This window comes from Fusarium falciforme, chromosome 12 (genome assembly GCF_026873545.1).
Source record: "Fusarium falciforme chromosome 12, complete sequence".
Taxonomy (NCBI): domain Eukaryota; kingdom Fungi; phylum Ascomycota; class Sordariomycetes; order Hypocreales; family Nectriaceae; genus Fusarium; species Fusarium falciforme.
Genome location: NC_070555.1, coordinates 2418620 through 2432656, shown reverse-complemented (window position 1 = coordinate 2432656; position 14037 = coordinate 2418620). Strand labels below are relative to the sequence as shown.

The 14037-nt window shown below is 51.3% G+C and overlaps 3 protein-coding genes across 3 annotated transcripts; 2 read left to right on the top strand and 1 right to left on the bottom strand.

Annotated features, from left to right (window-relative positions):
- Positions 1-4674: 4674 nt before the first annotated feature.
- On the top strand, positions 4675-6288 carry NCS54_01454900 (MFS domain-containing protein; the record flags this gene model as incomplete). The annotated part of the gene is made up of 3 exons (XM_053159695.1): positions 4675-5196; positions 5251-5713; positions 5765-6288. The coding sequence occupies 3 exons, from the start codon at positions 4675-4677 to the stop codon at positions 6286-6288; spliced, it is 1509 nt and encodes a 502-aa protein (XP_053015670.1).
- A 2923-nt stretch (positions 6289-9211) lies between these two features.
- Positions 9212-10528, bottom strand: NCS54_01454800 (Arginase/deacetylase; the record flags this gene model as incomplete). Its single annotated transcript, XM_053159694.1, has 3 exons — positions 9212-9438; positions 9513-10090; positions 10140-10528. The coding sequence occupies 3 exons, from the start codon at positions 10526-10528 to the stop codon at positions 9212-9214; spliced, it is 1194 nt and encodes a 397-aa protein (XP_053015669.1).
- Positions 10529-11311: 783 nt separating this feature from the next.
- On the top strand, positions 11312-13091 carry NCS54_01454700 (Hypothetical protein; the record flags this gene model as incomplete). The annotated part of the gene is made up of 4 exons (XM_053159693.1): positions 11312-11537; positions 11743-12018; positions 12076-12244; positions 12290-13091. The coding sequence occupies 4 exons, from the start codon at positions 11312-11314 to the stop codon at positions 13089-13091; spliced, it is 1473 nt and encodes a 490-aa protein (XP_053015668.1).
- Positions 13092-14037: the final 946 nt, after the last annotated feature.

Genomic DNA, 14037 nt, shown 5'->3' with positions numbered 1-14037 from the left:
TAAGTTGATTGAACCAGAAACCTTTTGACTAACACTTGACCATAATAGACTGCGATATCGTAGAGTGCAGGTACGGGCTACTTGTTAAGTGCTCCTTGGTAGGAGTATCGGTTGTTTATTAGAAGTACTAACCACTGTCCGCTACTAAGATGATTGATAATCAAAAAGTAAAATTTACTTTCCGTGGCCATTGGCAGTAATCGAAAAGGCATCGAGATGATCTTGTTGATTGTGGCGACTAAGCTCTCAAAAGGATGTCAAAGAATAAAGTCTTTAACATACCTAGTCTTAATAATATAATAACTTTATATACTAATTCAAGTTTCTATACCATTTCAGAGGATTCGGGCTAAATATAGAATTGATCGATGTTGATTTTTGTGGCCTGTCCGTATACACAGCATGGGGGAAATACTTTCACACCTCTTCCTGGCCCTAGATGCCTTGGGGAGAGCCTTGGGTTTCATAGTACAAACATAGCCCAGTGCCGTGGGAACTGTGGGCGTTGGGCCTCAAAATTAGCACTTCTCGTGGCTTCATGGCACATTGAGAGAAATGAAGAAAAGGCGGCTATGTCTTTTAAGCTAATAATGCATATTTACTTAAGGGACACCCTAATTATCGCTCAGTCTTACCTTAATAGGAGGTACTCTTACATAATGTTCTACTAAATTAGATTATTCTTATCTTATGATTTACCTAGTTATCCTGATAGTGTTGTGGCGGGGTACGGACTGCAGCTCCTTGCCAGCTAAAGGGATAGGTATATCGAAGTTCAAATGGTCCAAAGGAACTGTTCGAGCTCACCACTCTTCTTGACCAACTATCACCCCAATAGCGCGCTATGCATCCAAGGAAAGGTTGTGTGACTATCCTTCTATCTAGGCATATACCCAGGTAGATATCGATGCCAATAAGACCCCGACGTAACGTTACGAAACCACACCACATTCCATGGCGTGAGCAGCGCAAGCGAGCAGCGAGCAAGAGACTCGGGGCGTTGAAAGAAGGCTCGCATGATGGCGCAGTCCTACACAGCCGAGGCATCATTCTTCAATTCTGGCCTTTTTTGCATCTATGTATCCTATCCCGTATTTCTTGTGGGTGACCTGATCCCTTTGTTACTTTGATAAGTCAGCATTTGTGTCACATATCGCACCTGACCACCAATTGACTTTCGATGACGTATTGGTGATACAATCAACCCGGCAACCACAGACCACAGAAGTGGTCAAATTCCTCCCAGTGAAGAGACACCCAAACTTACCAAACTCATGCGTATCCTATTCGTCTCCCTCTTATCCTCAATTGCCCCGACAAACATGTCAGGAACAGCGCCGTCCGATCCCTCGCCGGGGAGCCATGCCAGGGGAGTGGAGCAGACTCCATTGGATGCCAATCAACATGGACAAACCCAGTACGCGATCAGCGCAAAGGTTCCCCACCCTATAGCAATGATGAGCTGACAGGTAAACATAAACATCATCGATGAGACCAAAGATACATATGGACCGACAACTGTGGACGCGAGCATTGGCTACATGATCGATGCTGGCGATGGAGATGCTGGTCTTTCGAATCGCCTTGACGACATGTCAAATCAGCCCAAGGTGAAAGAGGGAAGTGCTGGGACTGAACGAAAGGCTGCGACGTTGGATAAGCGGGGCTTCAAGGTGGGAGAGAAGGCCGATCTTCACGACTTGGCGCGACAGAAGCAACCATAATATCGTCTTAGTCACATCTATTCTCTGAGAAGTTCAATAAACAGGAGTTACGTTTTCACAGATATTATCTCAATCATCATCTGTGTTAGGCACACCCACTGAGCCTCAACTCTATGGTCTTGATACCCCTTGTGAAGCAATTTGAGGTATAGGGTGAGTGGGAAAGATGTTCAAAACAGTACTGTTGGCGACCGCCTCAAGTCGGGACGTTATTTTTAGATTTGGACATATAGCTTCTCTATGGCAACGGCTAAGGTGGAGCAGGTCTGTTGTTGTGAGTGTCCGAGGCAACATTGGATCATTCTTCACCCCGTGGGGGTCAGCTAGTTAGCCCGATGACCATCACCCCTTGGTATGCTACTCCACGGGGTGAATCTGTTCTCCATAACCAGGATATGGGGTTGATGAAGATCGTTTAGTCAAGAGCCCTACGGTGTGACGAATATCCTTTACAGGAATTCTGCAGCAAAGATGCTCATCTCTATAGACGGCTTATGAGTGGCGAGAGAGAAGTGTTCCCATCTTTTAACATTGCTAATCCTTGCACCTTGTTTGTGCGGAAGAGCGGGCCAGATTGGATATGGGGCTCACAGGTAATCCTCCTTCTTCAGACCCCTGCCCTGGATAAATCATAAATCGCTCAGCTTCGGATCCGTCCCAATTTCAGTCAGCCATGCCTCAGCTGATGAACGTGTGGTGCACCTACATACATGCAGATGTAGCGTGCTTCTAGAAAACACTCTGCAGAAACGGTTGGGGGAGGGCATTCCGTAATCTGCCGTACTTCCGATAAATGGGCGTACTCGAGACTTGGTCTTCCTTGGCTTGAGCCTCTTGAGAAATAGACTCTGAACTAAGCATGCCACCATCCCCACACACCTCCGCCGAGGGACCATAGACCGAGGCTCGCTTCCGTCTGGAAGGTGGATTCGCGCCTCTTGGCGTCTGGCGGTAAAGAGGTTCCGCTGCGGGTGCGGGGAAAGGGGGAGAACCTCCGGGCGGAAGTCCGTGATCGGCCTCCGCCCTCCCATCTTGAGCTGAGCCCGCTTATGTTGTATTTCATCCAACATCGTACTTGGTAATATACATAGAGTGAACTTGTAGCTTGATGAAGGCTCCGGAGGGCCTTGGAGCCGTCTAATAGACATAGCACAGCGCAACACAACGAAAACGCCACGTGAGCACTCCGTAAGCTCTTGCTGTTAACGGCGGGTTGTTGGCCACCTTAGTATCCGACTGTGCTCGAAGGGTGCATCCTTTTTGCTTGGCATATCCATATTATCAAACTCATACCCTTGAAGGTCTCATGCACTCTCCACTTGTTTCCCCCTCTTTCTCCACCGTCGTCTGTGGCAACTGCATTTCATCAAATGGAAGAACTTGAAGTCAGCGTTTGCACTGAACGGATTTGTAGAAATTCATCAAGATATTATGTTGTGTTGCTCTCATTACCTAGTAGACTCTCTAGTCATTGCTACGATGATCATAGAAGACATGACTCTCCTTCACTTTTGTCATCAACAAACAATGGTAGACAGCATAGGCCTTTAGACTTGGCAATACAACTTGATGGCGTGATAGCACCTTGGCATACGTGTCGGTCTTAGTTCTCGCCACCGGCGGCCTCACTTCTAATACCGCAAGCCTTGATTTTTGGAGATCTTTCTCCAATTATGGCCTTGCTCTCCCGTCGCCAAGCGGCTACTCCCTGTTGGAGGCCGGCACAAGGTCGCTTCGGCATCCTTGCCTCGGGGAGTCCGGGCGCTTAGGGTCGTAAGATACCGCCTTTCTCGCTTCCGCTTGCCTCGCCAGAACTCTATAGTGTCTCCCCATAGCCAACACCACCACCACAGTCCGCCGCGGTGAGAGCTATGGGTTGTCGCACCGCGACGGAGCCAAGCAGCTTGGCTGACGCGATGAATAGGAGCCATCCCGGTTTCTCCCAGTGTAGAGTCGTGGCACCATTTTTCTCTGTGACGTGCACATTGTGATCTGTAAACGACGTCTTTACCCCGCAAGATGTCATCTCTTGGTGGTTTCTTGGCAGGGGGCTTCCCCATGGGCGCAAAAAGTCTTGTATATCAAGCGTTTATGTAACTGCCGAGACCTGGAAAGAAATAGCCGCCGGCGGAGAAATTCAAGACCGCTAGCGTACGGCGTAACCTCCGTCAAGGTGAGGTCGGCTGCCGTCGGTGAGTGCCTGCCATCGGTGAGTGGGCAGGCAGCCGCGGGTGAGGCGCCGGGAGAGCAAGGGGCCTGCGCGAGCTGCTGGGGTAAAGAGTTAATTCCCGCATTCTCCAAATATGCAACGAGGCATTTACAATCATGTGGGTGGCTGGACCAACTTGGTATGGTCCTAGAATCTGCCGAAGCAACGTCCGAGGAAAAGCCACCGTTCGACACAACACCAAAGAAGTTTGAGTTGTGCTGTGTGTGTCTGTCAGAGAGATGACATGCTTCCCCGCTTATCTGTGCAAATTTTTGGCTCTCCCCTTGGCTTTGGTTTGGCCTCCACCTCTAGAACCTTGGCGCTTCCATCGTGGGGTAACAACACGAGACGTGAGTCGCACGCCAAGTGCAGTTGTTCCGGATCCGCAGTCTCAAGCGGGTGACCCCGTGCTGAGATTGCGGAGAAGACTTTGTCCTTGCCCCTCATATTGGTTGGATCTTGGGGTTGCCTCTTGTCTTCTCCCTTGGCTCTCCTTGGCTGGAGGCCAAGAATCTTACCACCTTCCATCATGGGGCAAGGAGCGACAGATCCTCCACAGTCTGACGAGAGGACCCTTGTAGAGCGTATTGCGGAGAAGACTTCATCCAACAATACTACCACGGGATAGCTATAAAGAAGAAAGTATGTCTCATCCTGCTACATGATTCAGCACCGCACATCCTGCTGCGAACCCTCCTCCCTCCTCCTCAGTCTTTGCCTTCAAGGCCTTCTCCTCTCACAATGTCCGAAATCAAAACAACCTCTGGGGCTGATCCCAATGGCGAGAAGGAGGAGAACGGTGCTACTCTCGCCCAAGTCCCTTCGATTACCAAGGCCGAGACCGGGGTCATCGCCGACATCAACCATGTGGCCCGCCTTGGTATGGAAAACACCAAGGAGCTAGAGAAGAGGATCGTCCGCAAGCTCGACATGTGGATGCTTCCCCAGCTCTGGATCCTCTACATGTTCAACTACCTCAACCGAAACAACATCGCCCAGGCCCGTCTCAACACCTTTAATGAGGATCTCAACCTCAAGGATGGAGACTACCAGACTGCCGTTGCCATATTGACTGTTGGTTACATGGTTGCTCAGCTGCCTTCCAACATGTTGATCACCCGAGTTCGACCTTCCATCTACCTCCCTGCCGCCGCCTTCATCTGGTCTGCCATCTCAGCCTTGACTGTCGTCTGCACAAGCGCTGGCGGCCTCTGGGCTGTTCAGTTTGTTCTTGGCATTGTCGAGGCGCCTCTCTTCCCTGGTGTATGTCCAACATGCTGTCCACTTGCGATGACTTACTAATCTCTGTGTCCATAGGCCGTCTTCCTCATGTCATGCTGGTATACCCGACGAGAATTTGCCCTCCGTGTCGCCCTTCTCTACTCAGGTCTGGTCCTTGCCCAAGCCTTCTCGGGACTGATTGCCGCTGGTGTCTTTGCCGGTCTCGATGGCCCCATGGGTCTCGCTGGCTGGAAGTGGCTCTTCATCCTTGAGGGTGCTGCTAGTGGCTTCTTTGCCATCACTGCCTACTTCGTCCTGCCTAACTATCCCGACTCTACTTCTGGTGGCGCCATGTGGTACATGACGGCCGATATGCGAAAGGTCGCCGCCGCCCGAATCCTCGATGACAGAGTCGAGTTCTCTGACAAGTCTTCGGTCTGGCACGGACTCAAACTTGCTGTCACGGATATCAAGCTGTACATGTTCCTCTTCCTGAACATTTTCATCACTTCCTCATACGGCTTCAACAACTTCTTCCCTACAATCGTCAACGGACTTGGTATGTTGCAAAAACAATCCTTCATGTGCTATATCTAATAGACATACCTAGGTTTCGGAAGCCGAGTTCAAGCCTTGCTCATGACTGCTCCCCCCTATGTATGGGGAACTCTTTGCACCTTTTTCGTCGCCTGGGACTCGGACCGCCGTCGTGAGCGTGGTTTCCATATCATCATTCCCCTTTCTTGCTCAGTGGCCGGTTTCGTCGTCACTGTTGCGACTGGCAATGCCTCAGTCCGATATGCCATGACCTTCCTCTACGCCGCCGGTTGCTTCTCTGCAAACACCCTCCAGTATACTTGGGCCGTGTCGACGCTTGGTCAGACCCCCGAGAAGCGAGCTGCTGGTGGTGCTATTGTCAACATCTTTGGCCATCTCGGCAACGTCATCTCGCCTTACTTCTTCCCTGATAGAGATGCGCCCCGTTACACCATGGCCATGATCCTGCAGATTGTCTTTGCTGGTCTTGGTATCGCCGTGGCCAGTGTTGTCAAGTGGCACTTGACCAGGAAGAACAAGAAGCTGCGCGAGGAGGCCGAACGCTTGGGCATTGACTATAACCCTTTCACGACTTAAACAGATGCTATGGGTTGGTGCTAAGATTGACCGATACTATCCACAGGTGGGATGCGGTTAAGAAGCGCCCAAGGATGAGATGGGACAATAGCTAGATTGTTAAGGCAGTTAGGGTGTCTTAAATTCCAAATTGATTACAGTTATGACTTGATTTCTGCGAACTTGAAGTACCGTGGCTGTTTGGGATTCTCAGAAGCTCTGTACTCAAAGTGGGGAAACCTTTGACTTTGAAGACATCCCACCTAAGTCCACCAGGCGGATTAACTCTAAGCCGCTTCCGGGCCCTCCTCACTTCATCTTAACCTTGAACCATTCCTTCTAACTCACGCTTCGTCAACTGTCCGTTGTCGAGTCAAGCTACCTCGGTTAAGAAGCACCATCTCGCCGCAGTTCTATCTGACTCGTGGGCGCGAGTAGTCCAGTCAACCAACAAACCAGAATGCGTAATCAAAGAACGCATTCTCGAAACCGCAGCCCCTGCAAGGCTTGCCAGGCGGCGAAACGCAAGGTAATATGGGCACCCCAGCCCAAAGATACTCCTCACTGATTCTTTGTTTAGTGCGATCAAGGAAGGCCACAGTGCTCGCGTTGTCGCCAGCACAACCTGCCCTGCGAGCCTTCTGTCCAGGCTAGATGGAGAATAGAGACCCTCCAAAACACCCGTGTTCAAGCCATTCCCGGTCAATCTACATTGCGGTTTGGCTCGCCTGTCCCATTTCGCTCGGAAAATTTGCCCCATGACAAGGGCAAAGGTACCAATAGCTGTGATACTATGGACGAGAGAGTTCAACCTGATACATTCCATGTGGAGGCTGGCAGGGAAAATGAAGTACTCTGCTTAGATGATGGTACATCTTTGGCTGGCGTACATGACTCTGATCTCAGCGTCTCGCTGTCGGATCCAACACCGCCCTTCAACGCCTTTCCTTGGCCCAGCTTCGGAAGGGAAGGGCTTCCTACACTTCTGTTTCCTGGCTTCTCCTGCGGCGAGTCAAGCTCGGATATCCCTGGCAGCCCCTTCACTTTGTCTGGCCTGGGCACTGGAAACGCACCCGCCGATGGTAGCATCATCCCTGAAATATTACGAGAGATAGAGGGATGCAGTCGGCCCTCCCAGACACACGGCAGTGCCGAGATTGGCGGGTCCAGCAGTTTATCCTCTACGTTACGACTCGTCATTGATTCGACAGGCTCCCCTGAATTAGGCAACTCTAATTGCGAAGCATACTTCAGTTCCTTGTGGCAATTCTTTGTCGGACAGGTAGCACCCTCCATCACCCCTTTCGGAAGCCACCAGGACAACCCCTTCTTCAGATTTCTCGTGCCAGATGCTCAAAGAAGCCCCCCTCTTCTGACTGCTGTTCTGTACCTGTCCCAGATAATCATGACAAGAGTTCGAGGGGCCCCTTTCCGCGTCGAAGCGGGCATTCTAGAAGACCAGGCGACCAGAGTTCAGCAGAAGATAGAAGACGACGATTCATTCTGCGCTCTTACCTCCGGGGATCAGCTTACAGATCAAACCTCTCGCACTCTGTTGAAGCTTTCGACAGTTCTCGTCTTCTGCATGGCATTCCTTGCCAAGCAAGATGCAACCAAGCTTATACTTCACCTGGAGCACGCTGCTACGCTTTGCCAAGAACTGTTCAGGGAACTCGCAGAGGATGAAGGTTTCCTATATCTTGCTAAACTGCTGGGATTTATGCAAATTAGTCTGCTCTTCAGTACACATGCCAGTAGCGTCAACGGCCCGGATTATCTGAGCGCGGCCCTGGAGTTCCACGACCGTCATAGCGACGCCCTTCGAGAGATTGACGGATGCTTGGATCACCAAGATCACTTTAGAGACTTGGACATGTTCTCTGGTCTGTCGGCCTCGATGGCGAGCATCATGTACACCTTGGGGACGTTGTTGAAACGAAAAGCCGCGGGTCAGGGTCGGACACAGGCGTTGGACGGAGACTATCTTAAAGGGTTCGAATCTGACGTCGACGGATTGGAGGCACGCCTAAGACGACATCTGGCGTTGATCAACAAACGCCAGAAACTTGGTTCGAGAAACACTTTTGAGAATCCGGACAAAGTCTCATTGACGCGATGTCTGAATTCCTTCAACGAGGCATTATTCTGGAGTGCCTGGACCATCTTTTCAACGAACCTCAGACCTGATTCCTCCATCCTTCATCATGGCATCACCGACTCGTCAGAACGCATCCTCGATGCGTGTGCGGAAATTCCAGCAAAGAGCGGCATGGCGTCATTGATACTATTCCCCCTGGTAACTGGTGGGGTGAGCACCAAGAAAAAGGTTTACCACGAGTTTGTGCTAAACCGCCTGAAAAGTCTTGAAAACTGCGGGTTGACCGATACGGAGGGCTTATGCGAGGAGCTCAAGGCTTGGTGGGACTCGGAGCGGTCATCCAGTAACGAGAGTGCTCTTGTCTTGTCCAAATTTATCTTTTAAAACACCAGTGGAGGAATATTCGAGCTTAATCTAACATAGCTGTTAAGCCCGCAAAGCAGACAGCTCCCTGGGGTAATCACTTGAAGCAACCGATTACACCCAGACACCTCGTTTCTACAGCGCAAATTGGTAAACAAACAGTGTCTTATGTGACGGTGGGCAGAGAGCGAGGATATCCCCAGTGCCGTAGGCAAGCTAGGGCGTCGGCGTGAGTGGCAGTCATTAGTTCACACCAGTCTGATCGATAGGCACGAGGACATACCGGTACAGGTGAAATTCGTCGATAGGGTTAGGTGGGTGACAGACAGGTAGCGCCGCCCTGAACAACTGCAGCATTAGGGACGTCCTATTATTACCAGGCTGGGACCTTTTTGAAGCCTTGAAGAAGTCTCACGAGTGGCTATTCTAATGAAATCTTACATAACATGATAGTATACAATACGATAGTGCTTCTGCCATGCTTCACTCGAGGTGAACGGGAACGTTGATCATCCACTGAAGAATCTCATAAACAAGTTCAGACACGAGGATACCGGTGGTCTCTGCCGTATTATCATATGCAGGGGTAAACTCCACCACATCCGAGCCTACGATCTTGACACCGGACTTGGAAAGGCCATCGAGGATTTTCAACAACTCCCTTGACGTCCAACCACCTGGCTCAATAGTTCCGGTAGCAGGGGTAAAGGCTATGGGGATACATGCGTTAGAGAAGGCTGAATGAGGGGGATAATACAGGGATCTGTCATATGCAAGAACTTACCTGGGTCCAAGACATCAATGTCAATACTGAGGTAGACGTACTCATCGCCGACGGTCTTGACGATCTTGTTGACGATATCTTCAACGCTGCTGGAATCGAGTTCCCGAGCACGAATGTACGAGAAGCCGCACCTGGCGTCGTTTTCGAGGTCATACTTTTCGTCAAATAGTTTCGACCGCGAACCTAGGTGCATGTTGGACTTGGTGGACAAAAACCCTTCCTCATGCAGAATGTGGAACATGGACCCGTGGGTCACCTCTGCGTACTTGGTGAGGCCGCCGCCGAGTTGTTTCGGATCCCATGAATCTAGGTGTGAATCAAAATGTAGAACGGCGACACGGCCCCAAGTCTTGTACAGAGCGCGGATTGCCGGAAGGCTGATTGTGTGATCACCCCCGATGCTGATGATTCTGGGGACGTTGCCCTTGTCGGTGTTGTGCACCTTTCGCGCGGCGATGGCTTCCCAGCCCTTCTGGAGCTCGTGGATCGCTTGTAGCTTATCGAAAGGGGTATTCTTGATGTCTCCACAGTCGACGACGGACGCCCAGTTTCGAAAGGGGTTGACACCATGGTCCATGCTGTTGGCCTGGTTAAGCACGGAGAGTTTTACACTGACGAGAAACACACCTATAGCCCATCGACGGTGACAGTCTTCTGGAGCCGGTCCTTGCTGCAGCAGGGCCGAAGCGAGCACCAGGACGGTATGTCACACCGAGGTCAAAGGGAGCACCAACGATGCCTATGTCGAAAGTGCCGTCGCTGGTCGGGGAGAAGCAGTTGGTCTTGTTGAGATGAGCAAAGTAGGCGATGCCTTCAAAAGGTATGTCGTCTTGGAAATCATCGTAGACGTGTTGCTCCGGCTCGTCGATTCTGGCAAACAAGGCTGGGCGATGACTGAAGATGGACCTCTGAATGAAATCAGACGTGCCTTGACGCATGGGCTTCTGTGGCTGGCCCGATGCCAACACTGCCAAGAGGGCTACAGTGACACACTGGATGACTGGCACAGACTTCATACTGGCGGATGGCATAGATGGGGAGTAGATTGGCCTACAGTAGAAGACAATGCTTGAGCCGCTGCTCGGGTGGTTTATCATTGACCAAGCCGATTGGAGGCAAGACAGGCTGGCGCCTAAGCTACCAGAACGAGCTAAGCGCAAGTTCCGCGGCGAGGGATGGGAACGAAGCCGTATTAGGGCATATAACCGCAAACCTACATAGCCGCAGCCGCCGCCCACCCTGCTCCGTTCTTGATTCCCGCCTCCGTATCATTATGTAGGAGAAGCGACCGGAAGATAACCGAAGGTGCCACACGCTCGGTCCGAAGCATTGCTTACTTCGGCCGGTGAGCTGGACTGGGCCTCAAGCCATCTCAGTCACCGCCCAGTGACAGGGTATAGCGCTGTTTACAGGCTTATGGTCAGGGAGGCTCTAGGCCCCCAGTTTGGTGATAGACCAACCCCCCAGCCCATCTCCGTAGACTACACCTGTAGCACCAGATAACGGAGACGGCAATGACATGCCGGAACGACCTTTCGACGCGGGGGAACAGGTGTGATCTGAGTTACATCGCATCATACAGTCGCCAACCATCTTTATCTTTTGCGGGGAAGCGGATGGCTTCAACCGGGCTCACTTTGCCAATCCGAGCTGACACAAAAGAAGCACCGCGGTTTGGATCGACCCGGCGCCCGAGAAAGATGGCTAGGCATAAACAGGCTCCTCTCCGCAGACAGCTCTAAACTTGCCAAAACCTCCCATCTCAAGTCCCATCTTTACCATTCGTCATACTGGACATTATGAACACCAAGCCGATAGATCAAAATACCACCAAGAGTGGACCATGTGATAAACACGCTGGCCTTGATACAGACGACCAAATCTTGGCACACCTCGGCCATGAGCAGGAACTCCGCCGCGAGTTCTCTGTCTTTACACTGGTTGCTCTTTGTTCCTGCCTCATGGCGAGCTGGGAAGCCCTGGCAACCGTAATCGCTACTGCTCTCACAAACGGTGGACCGCCATGTTTGTTTTACAATTAGTATACTGCCTCAAATCTCTGTCTCAGGAACACTACCAACCTAACTCTTTCACAGCGTCATCAGCTTTGCTTGTACAGTCTGCATCGCTCTTTCGTTGGCTGAGATAGCATCCATGTATCCAACAGCAGGCGGTGGGTGTATCTTGATGATTGCCACCAGATAAACCCCGTGCTGACGAGCGTTTCCAGGGCAGTATCACTGGGTAGCGGCCCTCAGCATGTCCTCGAGGAGATCTGCACCTGCTTTCACGACTGGCTGGATTTCTGTTGGTGGGCAGCTTGTCTTTTCAGCATCCGCCGCATTCGCGGCTGGGCTTCAGATCCAAGGATTGATAGTCCTGAACGACAGTGATTATATGCCATCTCGATGGCAAGGCATGCTCCTCTACTGGGCAGTATTGGCATACTCTTGCGTCACGAATGTGTGGGGGATCAAGTCATTACCTCATACCAACATGTCAGCTGGTAGGGCTTTGACACTGCTTCTGAATCGATGGGATCCTGGCAGCTGATGGACAGCAGGAGTCATTCATGTCGTCGCGTTCATCGGCACGGTTATCGTGCTCTTGGTCCTCTCGGACAAGAATCCTTCCTCGTTCGTCTTTGCCAACTTCCAGAACAGCAGCGGCTGGGCGAACGATGGCGTGTCATGGCTGGTGGGTTTGTTGAGTGCCGTCTATCCGTTTCTAGGGTTAGTTCTCGAGCTTCCCTTTGATGATGAGTATTGACTTTCCAGGTACGACGCAGCTTGCCATATGGCGGAGGAGCTACCTTTAGCCAGTCGAAACGTGCCCCTGGCTATGATGGGGACTGTGTTGATCAACGGGATCATGGGCCTGGTCTACTGCATTGTGATCCTGTACTCGACTGGATCTCTCGAATCTCTTCTGGCCACGCCAACTGGCTTCCCGTTCATGCAGATCTATCTTACAGCCACAAAATCTCGAGTTGGAGGCACGATCCTTTCCGTCATGATACCCATCATCGCAGCAGCTGCCAGTGCTGCTGGCCTCACGTCGACTTCAAGAACGCTCTGGGCCTTTGCCCGTGACAAGGCAACACCCTTCGATCGGTACCTTAGCAAAGTGGACAAAAGGCTCCAGATCCCCGCGAATGCCGTGTTTGTCACAGCAGCCATCCAGGCTGCCCTGGGACTAATCTATCTCGGCAGCGCCACCGCTTTCAATGCATTGCTCTCCATGGCTGTCATCGGCATGTATCTATCATACCTGCTACCGATACTTTACATGATAGGCTATGGCCGACGGCCTGATATGAACAAGGTCGACCGATATTTCAGGCTTCCAAACTCCCTGGGTATGGTGGTGAATCTCGTCTCATGTGCTTGGATTGTTCTGGTCATCATTTTCAGCACGTTCCCCCCGGTTCTACCAGTCACGGCTCAAACGATGAATTACTCTTCTGTAGTTTTCACTGGCTGGCTTCTATTTGGCGCTGTATACTACTGGCTGTATGGGAGGCACAAGTTTGAGGTTCCAATGTCAGATGTGTTGATCATCTCGGCGGTTGAGGGTTGAGGAATTAAGCCAATGGGTGCAGACAGGGTAGGGGATGGAGGGGCCAATGGTCATGTTTCATATGGTTTTTGTTGTGATTTGGTGTTTTCTCATAAATCCACCTGTCCTTTCTGGTATCTTGCGCATTATGCTTGACTAGTATCTCGAGATATAACTCAAATATCTATCTGCTGATGATTACTTTTCTTTCCAGAGTCGACCTTTAGTAACTGGCACTAACTGCACGTACTTCAGTCACCAGAGGCAATGGCCAGGCTCCTTCTAAAAGAAAAACCCAACATGTCAACAACAACAGCAAGTAATATGTGACCAAAAAAGCCGCAAATACGTTGAAGGAGGTGGGTCTTTAAGGTGGAGCTGAGAAACGCGGGCGCAAACCACATTAACTTAACTAGCTAGGATGTGTCGACTGGCGCCTATCCCTAGACCCAAGGCCTTGTTCAGAGGTATTAATCCTGCGTCACCATCTAGAACCTCCATGGACTCATGCCCTCGTTATCTTGTGGCCTCGTCTGGGCTCGGGGGGCTGCGATAACTAGCGGCCGCCGGCCGGAAGGGGCTTGGGCCGGCGCTGAGCGGCTAGATGTCCCAAGGCGGTAGCATAACAGCTCAACCCCTCGGTGGCGGGCCAACCGATGAAGACCTGCCACGGCCGAAGCAAATTCCGATTAGCATGCTTAGATATGCGTGAGCCCTTTGGCCCGTTCCCACTGCGTCATGATGTAGGACATGGCTGGCTTCAACTCTTCGTTGCTGCTCTTGCCTGCTTCTCCTGAAGGATAGACTGGTTGGTCACGTTGTCTATCCTCAATTTGATCACTTCTTTGCAATTCTCTATCCAGCCTGGTTGTCAATTTTCCAGCTGCGCACCCCAGGCCTCCACCAGCCATGCTGTCGCCACTGTCTACCGTTGACGCGCATGCGAAAGAGCCGCAGCAAAGGAAGA